This window comes from Stigmatopora nigra, unplaced genomic scaffold (genome assembly GCF_051989575.1).
Source record: "Stigmatopora nigra isolate UIUO_SnigA unplaced genomic scaffold, RoL_Snig_1.1 HiC_scaffold_25, whole genome shotgun sequence".
NCBI classification, from domain to species: domain Eukaryota; kingdom Metazoa; phylum Chordata; class Actinopteri; order Syngnathiformes; family Syngnathidae; genus Stigmatopora; species Stigmatopora nigra.
This window is the reverse complement of record NW_027551604.1, coordinates 1,369,319-1,391,655: the sequence shown is the minus strand read 5'-3', so window position 1 is coordinate 1,391,655 and position 22,337 is coordinate 1,369,319. Positions and strand designations below refer to the sequence as shown.

The window sequence follows — 22,337 nt, the reverse complement described above, 5'->3', positions numbered from 1 at the left end:
GGAAGATTTTTTTGTGTCGTGTTCCCGTCTCACACTTGAATGCTTTTGCGGGCTTCTCATGTTTATATTAAGTGAAATTTGCATAAATCTTAGCTGCCTTAAACATGGCACTTCATGTCATTGTCAACACAATTATTCAAGTGAGATTTAATTGGAGATGTGTTTGGGATAAAACACGCTTTTTTTAATTAACCACATTCTGCCGCGATAAATTTAGACAAATTGAACTGTTTGAGCCTTCTGAGAAATGACAATTAAGTGCCAGTCGTCATTAGCCATTGTGGATTTAAGACCTGTTTATACAAAAGTACTCATCTTTGTTGAAATATGCAAATATAATATGTTCATTTTTTTTTGTCGTCTTGATCATTTTAAGACAACTTTAGTTGTAAAATTTGGAAGTAATGTTCTTTTTTTTGCGAGGCACTTGTTCCCAAATTAAATTAATAATCATAAAAAAAGAGCTGGATTAAATCACGGTTAGACATTCAGTTGGGAAAAGTGGTTAAGTGTCTGCCTCACTGTTCCGAGATTGAGGGTTCGATCCCAGATCCGGGTAAGTATTGTTTAATATCTAAATACTGTTTAATATTGAAGTACTGTTTAATATCTGAGTGCTGTTTAATACCCAAGAACTGTTTAATATCCAAGTACTGTTTAATATCCAAGTATTGTTTAATATCTAAGTACTGCTTTATATCTAAGTACTGCTTTGTATCTAAGTACTGCTTTATATCTAAGTACTGCTTTATATCTGAGTACTGCTTTATATCTAAGTACTGTTTAATATCTAAGTACTGTTTAATATTTAAGTACTGTTGAAACCAGCTCTCAAAATTATATTCATTAGAGAGTTTAATATCTAAATATCTACTGTTTTCAACAGTAATTAGATATTAAACAGTACTTCGATATTAAACAGTACTTAGATGTTAAACAGTACTTAGATATTAGACAGTACTTAGATATTAGACAGTACTTAGATATTAAACAGTACTTATGTTAAACAGTACTTAGTTATTAAGCAGTACTTAGATATTAAACAGTACTTCGATATTAAACAGTACTTCGATATTAAACAGTACTTCGATATTAAACAGTACTTAGATACTAAACAGTACTTAGATATTAAACAGTACTTAAATCCTAAACAGCACTTAGATACTAAACAGTACTTGGATATTAAACAGTACTTAGATATTAAACTATCTCTTAGATATTAAGAGGTATTATTGACAGCTGGTTTCAACAGTAAACTCTGTCACCATTTGACCGGCGACCAAACGTCCGATCACCCAACCCATTCATCCGTTCATCCGCCCCTCCCAATCAAAATGAATTGTATGCCGTGTATTGAGGATGATGAAGTTCCCTCTTTTCTATGTCTTGCAGGCATTCACGGGCGGTCTTCGAAAGTATTTGCATTACTACCGAGCATGTGTTCTCAGCACCCCTCCCAGACTCAGCCTGCTGACCTTTGGGTTTCTCTTCCGGAAAGTTGGACAACAACTCAGGTAGAGTACCATTTTCCTACCAAATCCTCCTTTTAATATTAATATAATCTCTTCCACAATGCCTATACAATTTAATACAAAGCAGTTAATGAAGTTAATGAGCCGCTGTACTTTCATCTCAGGTATTTGTCAGAACTTTGCCGCGTGGACGGTCCGCCAATTGGTGACCGGGAGACCTTCCCCGTAGTAAGTGACTTTTTTTTTGTATTATCTACGGTCTGTACATCGTTTTTTCATAAAGTTTTCCAAACCATTCGTGAATTTCAGGGTGTAAAGTTGCTCTCCCACTTGTACAACGAAGCCCAGAACAACTGTAGCAACGAAAACTACCCGGTGTTGCTTTCGCTTCTCAAGAGCAGCTGTGAGCCCTACACCAGGTCAGTCCCATCTCCGGGCTCAGCACAAGATAGGATACATCTAAAAAAGTGCATCCGTTAACAGTACATTTGAAACATAAACAGGACTAAAGTATTACCATACTCATCACTCATCATTCAAGTCAAAGTATAAAGTACAAAGTCAAGTAAGTAAAGGAATGTATTAAATAATATTAAAATATCATTTAAAAAAAAGATAGAGGGGCTGTAAAACACCAAAAACAAATAAGAGTGGACACAGCTACTGACACTGGCTTCCACATGACGGCGCCATCTTGGGGAAACAAAAAAAAACACATTTTGGACAACATCGGTCGGCCGGATTAAAACGCCTAACGGGCCGGATGTGGCCCGCGGGCCGTAGTTTGCCCATGTCTGAACTAGCCTTTCGCTTTTTTTCAGGTTTGTCTCCGACTGGGTGTACAACGGCGTGTTTCGAGACGTTTACGGAGAGTTCATGATCCAGGTCCATGAAGAATACCTTGGCTACAGAGGTAATCTTTTTTTTAATACCGTATTTTCAGGACTATAAGGCGCACCACATTATAAGGCGCACCCTCAATGAATGACATTTTTTCCATATATAAGGCGCTCTATATTATAAGGCGCACTGTCTATTTTGGAGAAAATTTAAGACTTTTAAGTGGGCCTTATAGTGGTGAAAATGGGGTAATTGCTATTGAGTTGCAGGTATGAAGCACTCACTCACTACTTTACAGTCACCTCTAGAGCCAGCCATTGTTGATGTTTTGGATTTTTTTGTATAAAATCTTGCAGTGGGGGAGGAGCTATATAATGGAAGATGTTGTAAACTAAGATGGCATCTGCACATTTAACAGTATTGAGTATTCAGTTCAGGCGTTTGTGTTTTTTTTTAATATCCGACAGTGGTGGTTTTTCATTTTTGGTTTTCTGTTTTTTCCATATATAAGGCGCACTGGATTATAAGGCGCACTGTCTATTTTGGAAGAAATGTAAGACTTTTAAGTGCGCCTTATAGTCGTGAAAATACGGTATATGCGAGAAAATACTGTATATCATAGTTGGGCCACTTGGAATGTTGAGTTTGACATTAATAAGGATTGTTCCTTTGCTATAAACATGTCGAATCCTTTTGTAAATGGTATAAGAATAAGGAATTGATGAAAAGGAATGTAAATGCAATATCTATTCATATTTAATAAGACACAAGAGTGCAGTGGAAGAAGATATACGGTATCATTTTAGTGGAGTGTTTTTGAGCTTTTGATTCCTGCTGATTTTTCTCCAATAACTTGATGAAATCCTTCACAAGCACAAGGACAAATTCAGTAGCAACGCAATGAAAGAAATTAAATCATTCGTCTTCCTTCCACCTCAGTATATAACACACTGGATTTTTCACCTGGAACTATAGCTTTGGGAAATTTAAAGCAGAAATCTAGTTGAATATGTGTATGTCAACTAAAAATCATTTTGCTTTCCATTGAATTTAGTGTATATAGACATAATATTCCTCTAATGGATTGGTCAGATCATTTCATAACTGTCAACTTGTGTTTTTCTCCGATTACCGTATTTTCACGACTATAAGGCGCACGTGAAAGTCTTAAATTTTCTCCAAAATAGACAGTGCGTCTTATAATCCAGTGCGCCTTATATATGGAAAAAACAGAAAACCAAAAACGTAAAACCACCACTGTCAGATATTAAAAAAACACAAACGCCTGAACTGAATACTCGATACTGTTAAATATGCAGATGCCATCTTAGTTTACAACATCTTCCATCATTTAGCTCCTCCCCCACTGCAAGATTTTATACCAAAAAATCCAAAACATCAACAATGGCTGGCTCTAGAGGTGACTGTAAAGTAGTGAGTGATTCATACCTGGAAGTCAATAGCAATTACCGTATTTTCACCACTATAAGGCGCACTTAAAAGTCTGAAATTTTCTCCAAAATAAACAGTGCGCCTCATAATACAGTGCACCTTATAATACAGTGCGCCTTATATATGGAAAAAAATGTCATTCATTGAGGATGCGCATTATAATGCGGTGCGCCTTATAGTCGTGAAAATACAGTAAGTTGCATCCGTGTATAAGTCGCACCCTTAAAATTGCCGTAAAAACGTTGAATTTGACAATTTCTCTCGTATAAGCCGACCCCTTCATATTTGAATACCCCATGTTATTTTTGCAGAACACATTTAGGTACTATGTGAAATACCAAAAATAATTAACAAAAAAATAAATTGAATATATTAGTCGCATCCATGTATAAGCCACACCCTTAAAAAATTGCCTTAAAAACGTTAAAATTTATAATTTCTCTCGTATAAGCCGAACCCTGATTCACAATTTTCAACCACCATATTCATGGTTTCATGAATAACCAAATGGGCCGGATGTAGCTCGCGGGCCGTAGTTTGCCCATATCTAAGCTAACATGACGTAAATATTGAGTTTTCTCATAATACAGAAAAATGAACATTTCTCCAGATTCCTTGTTCAGGGTTCAAAGGTCATATTTTCACCTGACTGCAAATATTATCTTTGGAACAGTTTTCCATAAAACTGGTCGCCCCGATGTAGTTTGTCACGTTTTTCAAGGTTACGCGACAACGGCGGCGCTTTCTTTGTCTGGCTAAGAAGTTAATTTGCTCGTCGGCTCCACCTCATCAACTTTCTGCACTTGAACCCGGCGCACCCCACGTTGACGCTCGTCTGGAGGGCGCCCAAATGTCAGCGTGTCGGGGGTTCGGGGGTGCGAGGGGGGAGGGGCGGAAAGCAATCAGTGACAGACTCGGCACACTTGGCTGTAAAAAATAAATAAATAAAAAAAGCTCTTGCGGTTTTAGGTCAGGATCAACTGAGCTCAGTGGTTTTACGAGCCAGGTGAAGATAGATACAGATTGGGTCAGGAATCTATGGATTTCCTGGAAAGGAAAGGATACTTTGATTCGGCTCGCAGTTCTAGGGTTGAGGGTTCGACCCTGGTTGGTGTACGCTGTGTGGAATTTGTATGTTCTCCCGAGGCTTAGGTTAGGGTAAGGCAAACTACGGCCCGCGGGCCACATCTAGCCCGCTAGGGCTTTTAATCTGGCCCGCCAACATTGTCCAAATAATGTGATTTTTTTATTATACTTTTAAAAAAAATGTTTTTATCCAAGATGGCGCCAAAACGCGGAAGCTAGTGTCAGTAGTTGTGTCCACTCTTATTTGTTTTTGGTGTTTTACAGCCCCTTTATCTTTTTTTAAATGACATTTTAATATTTCTTAATAGATTCCTTTTTACTTCACTTTCTACTCTATACTCTTTACTTTAAAGAGTGATGAGTATGGTAATACTTGAGCCTTTTTTTCTGTTTATATTTCATAAGTACTGTTAACGGATGCACTTTTTTATATGTATCTTATCTTATGTTCTGACCCGGCCCATCTGGGACATTTTTAAAGTCAATGTTCCCCCGGCACCCCTCTAGTGACAATAAGCAGTTCAGAAAATGAAAATTATTTTTAATAAGTTGAGAGCTAACAGTCGTAGCTCCTAGCGACCATTCGAGACAAAACTAAAACATTTACAACCAGTTTTTAAAACAACATTTTTGGAAGAATTCCCAGACTTAAAAACAATCAAACATGTAAAATTGTAATTTCTTTATTTGATTTTAACGACACCAGACTCATAAAAAGTGTGTTTATGCTAACTATAAAGCTACATTTGTTTACATTATTGATGTCTTTTTTGTTGTTGTTTTTTGGCAGACAAACATTTTTGGTTCCAAGGATATACTTTGATATCCAACGATGTGGAGGAGTGCGTTCCAGTTTTCCTGAGGCACATCGCCAACGATGTGTACGTCTGTGGGAAAACCATCAACCTCCTGAAAATATGTTGCCCGCAGGTTTGTCGATTGTTTTTTTTTTTTGCATGTCCTCCATTTTACAACATTTTCCTCATAGGAAATCATGTTTACTGTCACTAATTGGCAAATGTTTGCACTGGCATTGAGGTTTTTTTATATTAATTCATTCAGATGACAAAAATAACATTGGGAAAATAAAATGTTATGTGTTTTAAAGAAGACATTACATTAGGGGTGGGCAAACTTTTAGAACAAACTTTATAGATTTGACAGATGGGCGGGGTCAGCAGAAGATAGGATACATATAAAAAAGTGCATCCGTTAACAGTACATATGAAACAAACAGAAAAAGAGGACTAAAATATTAACATACTCATCACTCATCATTGAAATAATAAGTATAAAGTACAAAGTAAAGTATAATGTACAAAGTGAAGTATAAAGTACAAAGTAAAGTATATAGTACAAAGTAAAGTATATAGTACAAGGTAAAATATAAAGTACAAGGTAAAATATAAAGTACAAGGTAAAATATAAAGTACAAGGTAAAATATAAAGTACAAGGTAAAATATAAAGTACAAGGTAAAATATAAAGTACAAGGTAAAATATAAAGTACAAGGTAAAATATAAAGTACAAGGTAAAATATAAAGTACAAGGTAAAATATAAAGTACAAGGTAAAATATAAAGTACAAGGTAAAATATAAAGTACAAGGTAAAATATAAAGTACAAGGTAAAATATAAAGTACAAGGTAAAATATAAAGTACAAGGTAAAATATAAAGTACAAGGTAAAATATAAAGTACAAGGTAAAATATAAAGTACAAGGTAAAATATAAAGTACAAGGTAAAATATAAAGTACAAGGTAAAATATAAAGTACAAGGTAAAATATAAAGTACAAGGTAAAATATAAAGTACAAGGTAAAATATAAAGTACAAGGTAAAATATAAAGTACAAGGTAAAGTATAAAGTACAAAGTAAAGTATAAAGTACAAAGTGCAAAGTAAAGTATAAAGTGCAAAGTATAACGTACAAAGCAAAGTATAACGTACAAAGTAAAGTATAAAGTACAAAGTAAAGTAAGTAAAGGAATGTATTAAATAATATTAAAATATCATTTAAAAAAAGATGGGCTGTAAAACACCAAAAACAAATAAGTGGACACAGCTACTGCCACTGGCTTCCGCGTGATGGCGCCATCTTGAGGAAAACATTAATTTAAAAAATACATTATTTGGTCAACGTCAGCGGGCCGGATTAAAAATCCTAAGGGGCCAGATGTGGCCCGCGGGCCATAGTTTGCCCATGACTGACCTAGCTAAAAAGAAGCTAAACACAACCATATATCATCCATGGTCTTTATTTCTTTTCATAGTCTTTTTGCGTAATAATTTCTGCAGTTCACGTTGCTGTCATCCATTTAAAAAAAAAAATACAAAATAAGTCAAATAAATAAATAAATAAAAAGGCTTGTGCCTGCAAGGGACAACAAATCAATAACAAGACAGAACAGGGACAGTGGCTGTCTCTTTCAAATCCTTATCAATACACTAACATCCCCACGATGATGCATCATGTGGACGCGACTAGATTTGAGTGTGACGGATTACGACAACAACGCGGCGGCGGCAGCCTGCTTTTCGTCTCGTAACCCTTTTTTTCCCCCGTCGATTTCATTTGAGCGCAATCATGTTATTTCAATAACAACAAGGTCGGCGCTTTCATCCAGGGACCACAACGTTAAAGTAAGATACACCTGTACCGACCATCTAAACCAGGGGCGTCAAATCTAACCCTAACAATAAGCCCACTTTTTTTTACTTTGTATTAGTCACTAATACTAATAATTAGTGCAAAGAATGAGTCAATTATCAAAATGTGTATTAACATAATTTTCCTTTTACATTATAAACAATATATTATGAACAAGAGAATAACATAAGAACATAAATAAATGTCAATTCATGTTGTCTGCACGTACTAAAACACTGCGCCCCTAGCGGATAATACAAGAACTACACATTATAAAGAAAATTCATATTTTTTTTATACAATGCCGCTTTCTTCCCCCGGGCCGTGCCAAACCACCAGACGGGCCGGATCCGGCCCGCGGGCCGTATGTTTGACACCTCTGATCTAAACAATGCAAAACAAAAATATGTCGGCTATAAAAATCAATGTCATTTTTGATCAATGCTATCCTTGATTTAGATTTTTTTTCTTTGGTATTTTGGTTGCCGACTCACTACAGTACTCATTCATTCGTTTTCTGAATCGTTTTTATCCTCTCAAGGGTTGATAGGGGTGCTGGAGGGCATCACAACTGACTTTTAGGCACAAAATGGAGGAGATACTGAATTGGTGACTGGCCACTCCCGTGCCTAGGGGTAATTTAGAGTGCTAAATTAGCCTAGCATGCATGTTTTTGGAATGTGGGAGGGAACTGGAGTACCCAGAGGAAACCCACAATGTCGGCGGGCCGAATTAAAAAGCCTAACGGGCCGTATGTGGCCCGCGGGCCGTAGTTTGCTCATGTCTGGTCTAGGCAAAATCTAAAACAAACATTTAACTTGGCGTTAGAAAAGTCAGCTAGCTTAATGCTAACACAAAATGCAAAAAAGACATTCATGGGAGTACTTATAGCATTCGTAGTACTGCGTTATAATTCTAATCAGGGGGAAACTTATGGCTCAAGAGCCACATGTGGCTCTTGATGGGTGGCTAATGCTATCTGCTAACCTGTTAGCTAAATTAGCGCATCACTAATGAACGAGTCGAGTCCTAAATACACCAATAGGAGCAAAATGTTAGCATTTAGGTGCCTTTTTAATCATATTTTTTTAAAATTTGCCCTTTCTACATGCATATTTATTCATTAGCATTAGCTTAGCAATGTCATCAAAAGAATTCTGACACTTTTTTGACTTCAAAAGTGGCGAAATGACTAAAAATAAGCTCACATTTTCATGCATTTGCCTTTTTTTGCGTATAACTCACGGAATAACATTTAAAAACATAAATTGTTTACGTCTCTATCTAACAAATAGTTTAACACCAAAAAATCGCAATCCTCTAAGCTCACACATGCCTTAACCTCTGTTAAAAACCGCTTGTTAATTGAAAAACATTATCAGAACTATGCCACAGTGCCCCCTGGTGGACTTAAGACGCACACAGTGCCAGTCTGTTTGGAGTCAGGAACCGGCGTGAAATGAAATTGGATTAGCCCGTTGCTTTCCTATTTCCCCACAGCATGACAGCCAGCGTTATTAAAAATAAAATGCCACTGTAATGGATTATGCAATGAAACGATACGTGGTATTACACCGGGAAGCGTTTGCGTGTAATAAATAAGGTGCGTGCCTGTTTCCTGTTATCCCCGCAGCACTACATCTGCTTGTCAGAGCTTCCCGTACCACGCATCGGCGTCACTTTCTCACTGCAGGAAGTGGAAGCCATTGAGAGGGATTGCGCCGTGTATCGTGGACGGATGGAGAGGATTGCCCAGCATAGTGCAGTTAGCCGCAAAGTACAGGTAAGAAGCCAATACATGTCAATTTCGGCCATTATTAATGATGGCAATTCCCCTTAAGTGATTATAAACCATACAGTTACGTATTTATTCATATAGGGTGCACTTAAAATTTAAAAAAAATGTATGTACTAAAGCAGGGGTGGGCAAACTTTTGAGTTTAAAAATGTGACAGATGGGCGGGGTCAGAACATAAGATAGGATACATATAAAAAAGTGCATCCGTTAACAGTACATATGAAACGTAAATGGGGAAAAAAGGAGTAAAGTATTAAAATGCTCATCATTAAAGTAAAAAGTATAAAGGACAAAGTCAAGTAAGAAGGAATGTATTAAGAAGTATTACAATGTCATTTAAAAAAGTTAGAGGGGCTGTAAAACATTAAAAACAAATAAGTGGATAAAGCTACTGACATTGGTTTCAGCACAAGATAGGATACATCTAAAAAAGTGCATCCGTTAACAGTACATATGAAACATAAATCGAAAAAAAGTACTGAAATATTAACATACTCATCACTCATCATTAAAGTAAAAAGTATAAAGTACACAGTAAAGTATAAAGGAATGTATTAAGAAATATTAAAATGTAATTCCTGACATTTTGTGACATATTTGCCAGATGCGTGGAGTCAGCACAAGATAGGATACATGTAAAAAAGTGCATCCGTTAACAGTACATATGAAACAAACAGAAAACAGTACTGAAATATTCAAATACAGTACAATACTTTACAGTACACAGTAAAGTATAAAGGAATATATTAAGAAATATTAAAATGTCATTTAAAAAAAGATAGAGGGGCTATAAAACACCAAAAACAAATAAGAGTGGACAGAGTTACTGACACTGGCTTCCATGTGACAGCGCCATCTTCGGGATGAAAAAAAATATTTGGACAACGTCGGCGGGCCGGATTTACAGAACCTAATTGGCCGTATGTGGCCCGCGGGCCGTAGTTTGCCCATTCCTGCACTAAATTCAAAATTATCCCATATTTCATTGCCTTTCATAGGCCTGGGCGGGGGTGCCGGCGCGTACATCTTCTTCGAGCATGATCACTGTTTATCGTTACAGGCTCAGCGAGTGGAGGAGGCACGGCAGGAACTGATCAATCAGGTCAGAGCCTCGGCAGCCAAAACCCTGGAGAGCATTTGCGGTGAGTATTTTAACAAACACACACACACACATACACACACTGCATGTCTAATGTGATAGTGTTTGATACACTGTAGTACAGCTCTTAATCCACATATAGCTCTGCTGTTTTGGAAGTGGCGGCAGCCATCTTGACTGCTGGCCCGTAAGAGTGCCAGCTTAATTGCACTTGAACAATCTTTTAAAGCTTTATAAGCACTTGTATACAATGTTTACTACAATTTTTGGTTGGTCTGGGCAGTAAGACAAGCTCCATTAGTGCACTGAGTACCAGTGGAGAAACACCATCCTTGCTCACTATGGGTTTACACTCGTATCATACCTGCCATAAGCAGGTGTATGTCAATGTTTCTTATTTTTTTTTATGTAAAATATGCTGTTAAACACAAAAAATATAAGAGTGGACAGAGCTACTGCCATTGGCTGCCACCTAATGGCGCCATCATGGGGAAAGGAGTAGAAAAGTCTTTACTGTTTGGGTACATTGCTTGCTTACACACTATATTTATATAGTTAAAGGGACGTTTTTATATAATGCTCAAAGCATGACAATATTAGCTGTTGCCGATGAGGTTTTTGTCTGTTACCAGTGACCAAAACGATCCGGATTAGAGCCAAAATGAGTAAAAAAAAAATTGGAACAGTTTTACAATAAAACTCACTGTATTTTCAGGTATATAAGGCGCACCGCATTTAAAGGCGCACCCTCAATGAATGATACATTTTATTTTTTTCCATATATAAGGCACACTGGATTATAAGGCGTGTCTATTTTGGAGAAAATGTAATACTTTTAAGTGCGCCTTATAGTCCTGAAAATACAGTACTTAAAAGAATGCCGTACGAAAGTTGTTATACGGTACACACAATTTAGAAAAACCTATACGGGAAAAATGTATAAATTACAGGTATTTTGTTGGGTTGAAACAGATGGCATTGAATTTTTAAGTGTGTGGGAATTTAAGCAGGTTATGGCACCTCCTTCTTTATTTATTTATTTTTTTTAATCTCCCGTAGGCCGGCAGGTGTCACAACGTCTGTCTGAGGAGGCCAAGAAACGAGAGCGCTTTGAGGAGATAAAGCAGCACCTGGAACAGGAGCAGCAGGTATGCCATTACCTTGAAAAATGACCAGTGACCCAATTTTGACAAAATTTTACCTGTATCTCAAGATAAACATTTCCTCGAAATTTTACTCGTATATCAAGATAGATATTTGGCCGCAATTTTACTCGTATGTCAAGATAAACCTTAGCTCCAAATTTGACTCGTATCTCAAAAGATAAATATTTGCTCAAAATCTTACGCGTATCTCAACATAAATATTTGCTCAAAATCTCACTCGTATCTCAAGATAAATATTTGCTCAAAATTTTACTCATATCTCAAGATAAATATTTGCTCAAAATTTGACTCATATTTCAAGAAAAATATTAGCTCAAAATTATACTCGTATCTCAAGATAAATATTTCCCCCAAAATTTTACTTGTATCTCAAGATAAACATTTGCCCGAAATTTGTACTCGTATCTCAAGATAAATATTTGCCCGAAATTTTACTCGTATCTTAAGATATTTGCCCGAAATTTAACTCGTATCTCAAGATATTTGCCCGAAATTTAACTCGTATCTCAAGACATTTGCCCGAAATTTTACCCGTATTCCAAGATGTTTGCCCAAAATTTTACTCTTATCTCAAGATATTTGCCAGAAATTTCACTCGTATCTCAAGACATTTGCCCGAAATTTCACTCGTATCTCAAGGCATCTGCCCAAAATTTCACTCGTATCTCAAGACATCTGCCCGAAACCGTACTCGTATCTCAAGATAAACATGTGCCCGAAATTTTACTCATATCTCAAATTTCTCATAAGTCGGGGCACTCTTATGTCGAGACACCACCGTATTTGAAACTCCTCCCTCTCACGTGTCATTTATTTTGTCCACCACCACGGCCAAAGTGGCGCAGCATGGCCAAGAAGAAGCAAGAAGACGACGAGTTCAGTTTCGCCCGAGAACTACGAGACCGAGAGAAGAGACTCCAAGCCCTGGAGGCGCAATTAGAGCAGAGAGCCAGGTCGGCGGACTCTTTTTATCGATCACCAATTTCTCCATGATAGATGACCTTCATTAGCCGGGGGGATTCAATCCCAACCATTTTCACCTCCTATTAATTCATCTCCAAAATCACCATTTTTTAAAAAAAAATGTCACGTCCTAAAACCCACAGAAAAGAACTGATCGCCCAGTACAGCCACTTGTCAGAAGAAGCCGCCCGTAAGGAACGACGTGCCCTCTGGAGGGCGCAAAGGAGCAGACTGGACGAGGCCCGCTCGCAGTTTTTTGACGTGGACCGCCAACATTTGCGGGTGAGTGCCCCTGCTTTAAATGCCAAGTGCCAACATGTAGTATTAGCCACCAAATGCTAGCTCGCTATGTGACCTTTTCGTAGGACATGTTGAAGAAGTACCCTTTAAATCAAGAGAGACCCCTCCCCTCGCCGACTCACCACTCCCCCACGCCGGTATGGAAATAACCACCAACTTTTCCAAGTTTCCAAAATAACAAACGCCCCCTTCTGGACTTCCCAAAGCCAATCACATTGCTTTTTTTCGTAGGAGCTCCCCCTGGTGGACGGTCCCAAAAGGAAACCCGAGCCAGACTCGGAACTGTCCCACGCCGTGGACGTCAACGCCTTCATCTCCGGAGATTCGCGTTTAGAGTCGCAGGACCCCGATGACACACCCCCCGACCCTCCCCAAGCGTGTCCCACCGCGCAGCTCGTCGACTACGACTTTGGCGCCTCCTTCAGTCCACCAAGAGTAACCACCCGCCTCAAGCCTACTTGCAATTCTTCCCTTCTACAACCAAACATCATTCACCAACCTGCCTCATTTTCTCACTCCCCCGCGGGCGAAAATACACCCGGGATCCACAACAGCGCCCCCACGGCGACTCCCCCGAGTACCATTTCCAAACCCAGCTTCGCCCCAGGACGTTTCGCCCCGGAGCTTCCTCCAAACGAACCCAAAGCTAACGGGCTAGCCTCTACTGACGCCACTCAACTTGGACAAGGCGACACTTATTCTAACGAGGCCGCGGAAATACATGAAGACGCAACCAAAAAAGAGGAGGAGCTTGTTTCACCATGCGAAAACCTCAACAAACTCGCCAATGGGGGCGGAGTTTGTCCTCGGAAGGCGAACATTCCAAATGGCCATGTTCCCCATCCCTCAGATTCGCACATCAAAATCGGCGAGCACGTCTCGGATGTCCACGCCCCCGCCATTTCCCCCAACGTCCATGGCCACGCCTCCCACGCACACATCATAGTCGGCGAAAACATGTCCGACTTTATCCCGGCACTCCCCACCCAAAACATACACGGCCACGCCTCAGATTCCCACGTTAAAATTGGCGAAAACATCTCAGACGCCGTCTCCCAACTCCCCGCCCCCAACATCCATGGCCACGCCTCCCACTCGAATATCGTAGTAGGAGAAAACATGTCCGACTTTGTCTCAGCGCTCCCCAACCGAAACATCCACGGCCACGCCTCGGATTCCCGCGTAAAAATTGGCGAAAACATCTCAGACGCCGTCTCCCAACTCCCCGCCCCTAATGTCCATGGCCACGCCTCCCACTCAAATATCGTAGTAGGAGAAAACATGTCCGACTTTGTCTCGGCGCTCCCCAACCGAAACATCCACGGCCACGCCTCGGATTCCCACGTTAAAATTGGCGAAAACATCTCAGACGCCGTCTCCCAACTCCCCGCCCCCGGCGTCCATGGCCACGCCTCCGACGCCAACATCAAAGTGGGCGGGCACGTCTCGGACGTAGCAGAAGCCAAGCCACGGTGGAGCAAGTTTGGCCACGCCTCCGACTCCACCCTTCAGACGGGCTGTGTGATGTTGGACGAGGCACCGACGTTGGCGCCCTCTAGAGGCGCTCATGTTTCCGATTCTAGTTTGAGTGTCAGCTGCGCGGTGGCCCAAGGCGACTCGAGGCCGACCATGTTGCCCGCCACTCGGCACGGACACGCCTCCGACTCGGCTTTGGGGGTCGGATGCGTGGTCTTGGACCCGACACCCCCGCGGTCTTCGTCGGAACAAGATGGCGAGGATAAAGGGGAAGTGGAAGGTGAAAAGCAGGATGATAAAGGTAAGGAAATCCAGTGAATGGTGAGCGCCACTTGTGGTCTAAAAAGGAACTGATTTATGTCGGCCATTTTGCTAGTTTAGCGTTTAGCATTCAAATTAAGTAAACAATGGGCAAGAATCCTACTGACGACTTGATTGTTAACCATAGACGTCAATAGACATTAATTGATTGATTAATTTAAAATATTTTAAAATAAATAGTAACATTTTAAACAAATCTAAAATTTGATTCATTTTCTATTTACCTTCAAATTTTGTTAACTATAGAGGTCAATGGACATCAACGATTGATGAATGAAAAATCTTTAAAGGAAATAAATAATATATATATTTTTTAAATCTAATGTTTATTTACCTTCAATTTTTTTCATTTTTAACTGTATTTTACAATGCATTTTTTTCTTTTTTTGATGAAAACTTTATTCTCCTATTTACATTTAATGCTTTATATATGATGTATTTAATTCAATGTAATATATTTTTTAAATCTAAAGATACGTCAGTGAGTAAAATGTCTACGTCAAAACTTTTTGGGGGAAATTTTGTTCTATTTTAATGGGGCTTCTCAGATGGCCAAATATTCTACAAAAAAATGACTTGTTGGCTATCGATTCTTCCCTCGTATTTGATGTCTTTCTGTGAATGAGTTCAAAAGCACTCGTCTAATTTATCTTCTCCATCAACAGCTGTCGAATCCGAGACATCTAGCCAATCCGGATTATCACCCGGAGAGAAATCTGAAAGAGAATATCTCCAGGCTTTGTCTGCCCAATACCAAGTGGAAGCATATGATGACTGTTCCAGCCTCATGGGTGAGTCACCATTTGCTGGAGAAAATATAATAGAGTATTGTATTTTCACGACTATATGACGCATGGCATTTAAAAGCGTAGTGTCAATAATGAATGCTATTTCTGTATTTTAAACACACAAAGGATGCACTGTTTTTATAGACGGAGACAGGCATGATTTTAAAGATGATTTTTGAACTAAAAACACAGAAAAAAATGGATTAAAAATGACAGTTATTGATTTAAAAGGGGGGAAATCAGGAAATTTAATATACATTAATATACATTTTTACAAATGGATTAAAAGAATTTAATTAAAATCTCTGAATATTCATTTTTTTATAGATCTAAAACAATGTTTATTTTTGCTCTTTTTAAATATATTTTTAGATTTTACAAAATGATACTTGAACTAAAAACAGAAAAAAATGATTAAAAAATGACAATTATTGATTTAAAAGGGGGAGAATTCGGAAATTTAATATGCATCTATACTCTTCATTTTAATTTAATCCTAAAACAGAAAGTCGGCCCTCGTGATTTACTTTCCCGGGCCACACAAAATGATGCGGCGGGCCAGATTTGGCCCCCGAGCTGCCAGTTTGACACATGTGCACTAGAGTGTTTAAAATTGTCATTTTCTCTCCCAGCGTCGTCCCCCGAATGTCAGCTACTCAAACAACCGACCCGAGGCCCCCGGTCGGCGTCCCACCTCCGCCAAGCCGCCACCGACGACACGTCGCTGCACCTGAGCGAGTTGGTCTCGCTGCCGGTTCTCATCAAGCACTCGGTCACCACCCCGCTCATCACGCAGTGAGTAGCAATTACTATTTCAGGGGTGGGCAAACTTTTGGGCCCGGGGGGGCCACATTGACTTTAAAAATGTGACAGATGGGCGGGGTCAGCACAAGATAGAATACATATTAAAAAGTGCATCCGTTAACAGTACATATGAAACATAAACAGAAAAAGAGGACTAAAATATTAACACTCATCATTGAAGTAATAAGTATAAAGTACAAAGTAAAGTATAAAGTACAAAGTAAAGTACAAAGTACAAAGTAAAGTATGAAGTACAAAGTAAAGTATGAAGTACAAAGTAAAGTATGAAGTACAAAGTAAAGTATGAAGTACAAAGTAAAGTATAAAGTACAAAGTAAAGTATAAAGTACAAAGTAAAGTATAAAGTACAAAGTAAAGTATAAAGTACAAAGTAAAGTATAAAGTACAAAGTAAAGTATAAAGTACAAAGTAAAGTATAAAGTACAAAGTAAAGTATAAAGTACAAAGTAAAGTATAAAGTACAAAGTAAAGTATAAAGTACAAAGTAAAGTATAAAGTACAAAGTAAAGTATAAAGTACAAAGTAAAGTATAAAGTACAAAGTAAAGTATAAAGTACAAAGTAAAGTATAAAGTACAAAGTAAAGTATAAAGTACAAAGTACAAAGTATAAAGTACAAAGTAAAGTATAAAGTACAAAGTATAAAGTATAAAGTAAAGTACAAAGTATAAAGTATAAAGTGTAAAGTATAAAGTACAAAGTGTAAAGTATAAAGTACAAAGTGTAAAGTATAAAGTACAAAGTGCAAAGTATAAAGTACAAAGTGCAAAGTAAAGTATAAAGTGCAAAGTATAACATACAAAGTAAAATATAAAGTGCAAAGTAAAGCAAGTAAAGGAATGTATTAAATAATATTAAAATATCATTTAAAAAAAGATAAAGGGGCTGTAAAACACCAAAAACAAATAAGAGTGGACATAGCTACTGCCACTGGCTTCCGCATGTTGGCGCCATCTTGGGGAAAAAACAAAATAATTTTATATCTTCCCCCTTTTTCAATTATTTTTTTTTTTGCTCACGACGAAAAGGCGCACTAACGTTTCCCCCATTCCCTACTCAAAGTATTTTCCGTTATCTCTCAAAGCTAGATGCCACATTTGCAATTCCTTTTGGAAAATGGATCTGAGCCGCCATATTTCCAGTCCAATCTAATGAGATCCAATCTTAGACCAATTTGATGAACTCCATTTTGTTAAATTTTTTTTCTTTTCCCCAAGATGGCGCCGTCACGCGGAAGCCAGTGTTAGTAGCTGTGTCCACTCTTATTTGTTTTTAATGTTTTACAGCCCCTCTATCTATTTTAAATAACATTTTAATATTTCTTAATACATTCCTTTTTACTTGACTTTATACTTTTGATTTTAATGATGAGTATTTTAATACATTAGTCCTGTTTTTCTGTTTATGTTTCATATGTACTGTTAACGGATGCACTTTTTTATATGTATCCTATCTTGTGCTGACCCCGCCCATCTGTCACATTTTTAAAGTCAATATTGCCCCCCGGCCCAAAAGTTTACTCACCCCTAGGCTAAATTATTCTAGCCTTTCTTCCCCTCCCCCCACGCTACTTCAAAAACGCAAAAGAAACGTCAAACAGAGAAGAAAGTTCAACATTCCTTAGTTTTTCTTCATGTTTATTTCCACATCTGGTATACTTATGTAAACATTTCCACATATGTCATCAGTTTTCTTTTAAATACAGCTTACAGCCAAGTTCTCTCACAGCGTTGGTGGTATAGTGGTGAGCATAGCTGCCTTCCAAGCAGTTGACCCGGGTTCGATTCCCGGCCAACGCAAATGTTTTTTTTTTTTTTTTCTTTTAACTTGACCCTGGGGATTTATTTTGAATTGTGATTCATGTTGAGTAACTCTTGCACCCCCACCTTGTTCTGCCTACAGCGTGTCGCTGGTCAATAAAGCCATCGTAGAGTACTTCTTCGTGGAGTTGGGGGTGGAGCGCCACTTTGAAGCACTACGCCATTTCCTGTTGATGGAAGATGGCGAATTTGCACAGTCACTTAGCGACAGGCTTTTTGAGAAGGTTAGTTACATTATATTCATTCATTTTCTGAACCATTTTATCCTCATTAAGGTCGCAAAGGGTGCTGGAGCCTTTCCTAGTTGACTTCAGGCCAGAAGGAGGGGATACCAGGAATCAGTGGACAGCCAATCACAGGGCACGAGGAGAAAAACAATTATTCATGCTAACATTTATACTTAAGGTCAATTTGGAACGCTAAATTAGCTTAGCATTCATGTTTTTTGGAATGTGGGAGGAAACCAAACTACCCGGAAGAAGGTTAAGAAGAACAAGTAAACTCTACACAGTGAGGACAAATTCTGGGATCAAACCCTCGACACCAAAACTGTGAGACCCATAGCTATCCACTTATCCACTGAGTTTTTGTAGTATCAATGATTGTATACAAGCAGCTTGGTGAGTGAATAGTTAGCGTGTTGGGCTCATAGTTCTGGGGTTCTGGGTTCAAATCCAGGTTGGTCCACCTGTGTGGAGGTGGCAAGTTTTTCCCGGGTTTGAGTGAGTTTCTTCTGGGTACTATATTTTCCTCCCATATTCCAAAAACATGCATGCTAGGCTAATTTAGCACTCTAAATTACTTCTAGGTATGAGTGTGACCATGATTAGTTGTCCTTTGTCTCCTCATGCCATGCGATTGGCTGGACACTGATTCCAAGGTACCCCCCACCTCTGGCCCGAAGACAACTGGGATAGGCTCCAGCACCGTGACCGGACGTTTGGTCACCGGACGTTTGGTCGCCAGTCAAATGGTGACAGTTTACTGTTGAAACCTGCTCTCAAAATTATATTCATGAGAGACAGTTTAATATTTAAGAGAGAGAGTTTAATATCTAAGTACTTTTTAATATGTAAGTACTTTTTAGTATCTAAGTTCTGTTTAATATCGAAGTATTGTTGGAAACAGTAGATATTTAGATATTAAACTCTCATGAATATAATTTTGAGAGCTGGTTTCAACAGTACTTAGCTATTAAACTCTCTCTCTTAGATATTAAACTCTCATGAATATAATTTTGAGAGCTGGTTTCAACAGTAAACTCTGTCACCATGTGACCGGCGACCAAATGTCCCGGCGACCAAACGTCTGGCGACCAAACATCCAAGCACTCTCTGCGACTCTAGTGAGGAAAAAGCACTTCAAAAAACGAACAAATGAATGATATAAAATTGTCAGAATGTTGATTTTGTACTAACCTTGGAACTTGATCAACAGCTGGGCAGCGGACAAACCCCCGGCGAGCTCCTCACCCCATTGGTCCTCAACTCCATCCTCAGCAAGGCACTTCAGTACAGCTTACACGGCGACACACCATTGGCCGCCCACTTCACCTTCGCCCTGCGTTTCCTGCCTGAAAGTTTTCACCCACATGCCCCCGATTCTCTCAACTGTTTGGAACTGCGCTACAAGGTTTTTGATGAAGAGGCGGTTCAGGGACGGTTTAAACTTACGGAGATTTCCAGATTCAAACTCTTATTTTTTGTCTTCCAGGTGGGCTGGCCGCTCAACATCATCATGACGGACAGCTGCATGAACAAGTACAACAGGCTCTTCTCCTTCCAGCTACAACTCAAGCACATGCTGTGGAGTCTACGTGACGTCTGGTTTCATCTCAAGAGGACGGGTAAGCGCCGTGACCGGATGTTTGGTCGCCGGATGTTTGGTCGCCGGTCAAATGGTGACAAAGAGTTTACTGTTGAAACCAGCTCTTAAAATTATATTCATGAGAGAGTTTAATTTCTAAGAGTTAGTTTAATATTTCAGTACTGTTTGCTAGCTAAGTACTGTTTACTATCTAAGTACTGTTTACTATCTAAGTACTGTTTAATATCGAAGTACTGTTTAATATCAAAGTACTGTTTAATATCGAAGTACTGTTTACTATCTAAGTACTGTTTAATATCGAAGTACTGTTTAATATCAAAGTACTGTTTAATATCGAAGTACTGTTTACTATCCAAGTACTGTTTACTATCTAAGTACTGTTTTATATCGAAGTACTGTTTAATATTGAAGTACTGTTTAATTTCTAAGAACTGTTTAATATCTAAATACTGTTTAATATCTAAGTAGTCTTTAATATCTAAGTACTCTTTAATATCCAAGTATTGTTGAAAACAGTTGATATTTAGATATATGAATATAATTTTGAGAGGTTGTTTCAACAGTACTTCGATATTAAACAGTACTTAGATATAAAACAGTACTTAGATATAAAACAGCCCTTAGATATTAAACAGTACTTAGATATTAAACAGTACTTCAATATTAAACAGTACTTAGATATTAAACACTACTTAGATGTTGAACACTACTTAGATATTAAACAGTACTTCAATATTAAACAGTACTTGGATATTAAACAGTACTTAGATATTAAACAGTACTTAGATATTAAACAGTACTTCAATATTAAACAGTACTTCAATATTAAACAGTACTTCAATATTAAACAGTACTTAGAAATTAAACAGTACTTCAATATCAAACAGTACTTAGATATTAAACTCTCTCCCTCATGAATATAATTTTGAGAGCTGGTTTCAACAGTACTTACTCTCTGTCACCATTTGACCGCTGACCAAAAGTCCGAGCACTTGTAAACGCCCCCTTTGCATCCCGGGAGACCCCCCTGGACTTGTAGCTATCCGTCACCGTCCTTTAAACATTGTAGAAAACAGCGTCTGGAGACGATCGAAAGCTGCAATGTGGACCAAAAAAAATGTCATTAGCATTGATTCGAGCCACAAAAGCTAGACGACACAAAAAATAAGATTCATGAAATGTCACCAAATCAAACGGCGCCGTTTTTCTTTCAGCAAAATTGGACAGCAAATGTTTTTAATCTTTTCTATGCTTGCCAATTTGTCTGGGCTTCAACTTGAAAAGGGGTTTGGTCCTTCAAACCTGCAAATAAGATTTCGTGTTTTACAGCATGTTTTACATAAAAAAAATAGATGTAACATTGGGAGCTTATGCTTGAATACATAGTACAAGTACTTATCTGTTATTTTTTTGTGTTGTGTCACGTCAGCATCGGTGAAAGGCGCTGGGGGCTCGGTTCAATTCCGCCAACTGCAACTATACCGCCACGAAATGCAACATTTCGTCAAAGTCATCCAAAGTTACATCGCCAACCAAATCCTGCAAGTTTCCTGGAGCGAGTTCTCCACCAAATTGGCCGCCGCCTCCGATCTGGACGCCATCCATCGCACACACGCCGACTACCTCAACAGGGCCATCTTCAGGTTGCCGTCATCCCATTCCCGTCCAGAAGGGGCGCCATTTTTAAGTGTTTTTCTCTTTTTGACTCGCGCAGGGCTTTGTTGACGGAAAAAGCCGCTTCGGTGATGAATATTATCCACAGCATCTTCACCTTGATCCTGAAATTCCGTGCACAGCTGATTGCACTACCCTGGGAGCGCCAGCAGGGGGAGGCAGTGCATCCAAGCTTCATCGCAATGCAGCAGTCGTATAATACCTTCAAGTATTACTCGCATTTTCTCTTTAAAGGTGATTTTTTTTTGGTTTTAACTGTTGAAGAAGTCATGTTTGATGGTTAATGGAGTTTTATTTAATTTAATTTTGTTTTTTATTTCCGCCAGTGGTGACCAAAATGGTGAACAGAGGCTATCAGCCTCATTTGGAAGATTTTCTGCTGCGTATTAATTTCAACAACTACTACAAAGACTCGTGAAAGATGGTGAGAAAAATGCGCTAATCATGTTTTTTTTTACGTTTAAATTTATTTTATCAAGTATTAAGCTTGTATGCCGATCAAAAATATAAATTAAAGAGAGTGATATTGGAAGATTCAATTGTTTTATCTGGTCTTATTTTTTTTAGGTAAAAGTATTTTATATTGGCAAACTATGCGTAAATCAATTAGATGCGATGGATCATATTTTAAAGGTAGCTGATAAGAATAATGTGAAATATGTATTTTTTTGGCAAAAAATTACATTTGTTAAAATATTATATTAATTGCAAAATTATTTAAGAGGTAATACCGTTAAATATAAGTGTAAGAATAACGTTTAATATGTATTTTTTTGGCAGAAA

General features: G+C 38.4%; 1 protein-coding gene, 1 long non-coding RNA gene and 1 other non-coding gene across 3 annotated transcripts in view; 2 read left to right on the top strand and 1 right to left on the bottom strand.

Annotated features, from left to right (window-relative positions):
• Positions 1 to 22,093, top strand: part of tubgcp6 (tubulin gamma complex component 6) — a 28,475-nt gene extending 6,382 nt beyond the window's left edge. Inside the window, exons 6-25 of the mRNA XM_077711043.1 lie at positions 1,393 to 1,514; positions 1,637 to 1,700; positions 1,782 to 1,891; positions 2,294 to 2,385; positions 5,641 to 5,780; positions 9,132 to 9,281; positions 10,357 to 10,438; positions 11,455 to 11,543; positions 12,399 to 12,514; positions 12,668 to 12,806; positions 12,890 to 12,961; positions 13,056 to 14,601; positions 15,287 to 15,412; positions 16,042 to 16,204; positions 18,136 to 18,277; positions 19,491 to 19,685; positions 19,767 to 19,899; positions 21,310 to 21,523; positions 21,595 to 21,788; positions 21,881 to 22,093. Coding sequence (XP_077567169.1) covers positions 1,393 to 1,514; positions 1,637 to 1,700; positions 1,782 to 1,891; positions 2,294 to 2,385; positions 5,641 to 5,780; positions 9,132 to 9,281; positions 10,357 to 10,438; positions 11,455 to 11,543; positions 12,399 to 12,514; positions 12,668 to 12,806; positions 12,890 to 12,961; positions 13,056 to 14,601; positions 15,287 to 15,412; positions 16,042 to 16,204; positions 18,136 to 18,277; positions 19,491 to 19,685; positions 19,767 to 19,899; positions 21,310 to 21,523; positions 21,595 to 21,788; positions 21,881 to 21,972 — 3,981 coding nt within the window. The 3' untranslated portion in view covers positions 21,973 to 22,093. The remainder of the gene's footprint in view (positions 1 to 1,392; positions 1,515 to 1,636; positions 1,701 to 1,781; positions 1,892 to 2,293; positions 2,386 to 5,640; positions 5,781 to 9,131; positions 9,282 to 10,356; positions 10,439 to 11,454; positions 11,544 to 12,398; positions 12,515 to 12,667; positions 12,807 to 12,889; positions 12,962 to 13,055; positions 14,602 to 15,286; positions 15,413 to 16,041; positions 16,205 to 18,135; positions 18,278 to 19,490; positions 19,686 to 19,766; positions 19,900 to 21,309; positions 21,524 to 21,594; positions 21,789 to 21,880) is intronic.
• On the bottom strand, positions 17,854 to 19,956 carry LOC144192037 (uncharacterized). Its single transcript, XR_013325029.1, has 3 exons — positions 19,727 to 19,956; positions 19,472 to 19,626; positions 17,854 to 18,220 (listed from the first exon to the last, which is right to left on the bottom strand). It is a non-coding gene; the product is annotated as an uncharacterized LOC144192037 (long non-coding RNA).
• trnag-ucc (transfer RNA glycine (anticodon UCC)) lies at positions 17,961 to 18,032 on the top strand. The gene has a single exon. It is a non-coding gene; the product is annotated as a tRNA-Gly (tRNA).
• Positions 22,094 to 22,337: the final 244 nt, after the last annotated feature.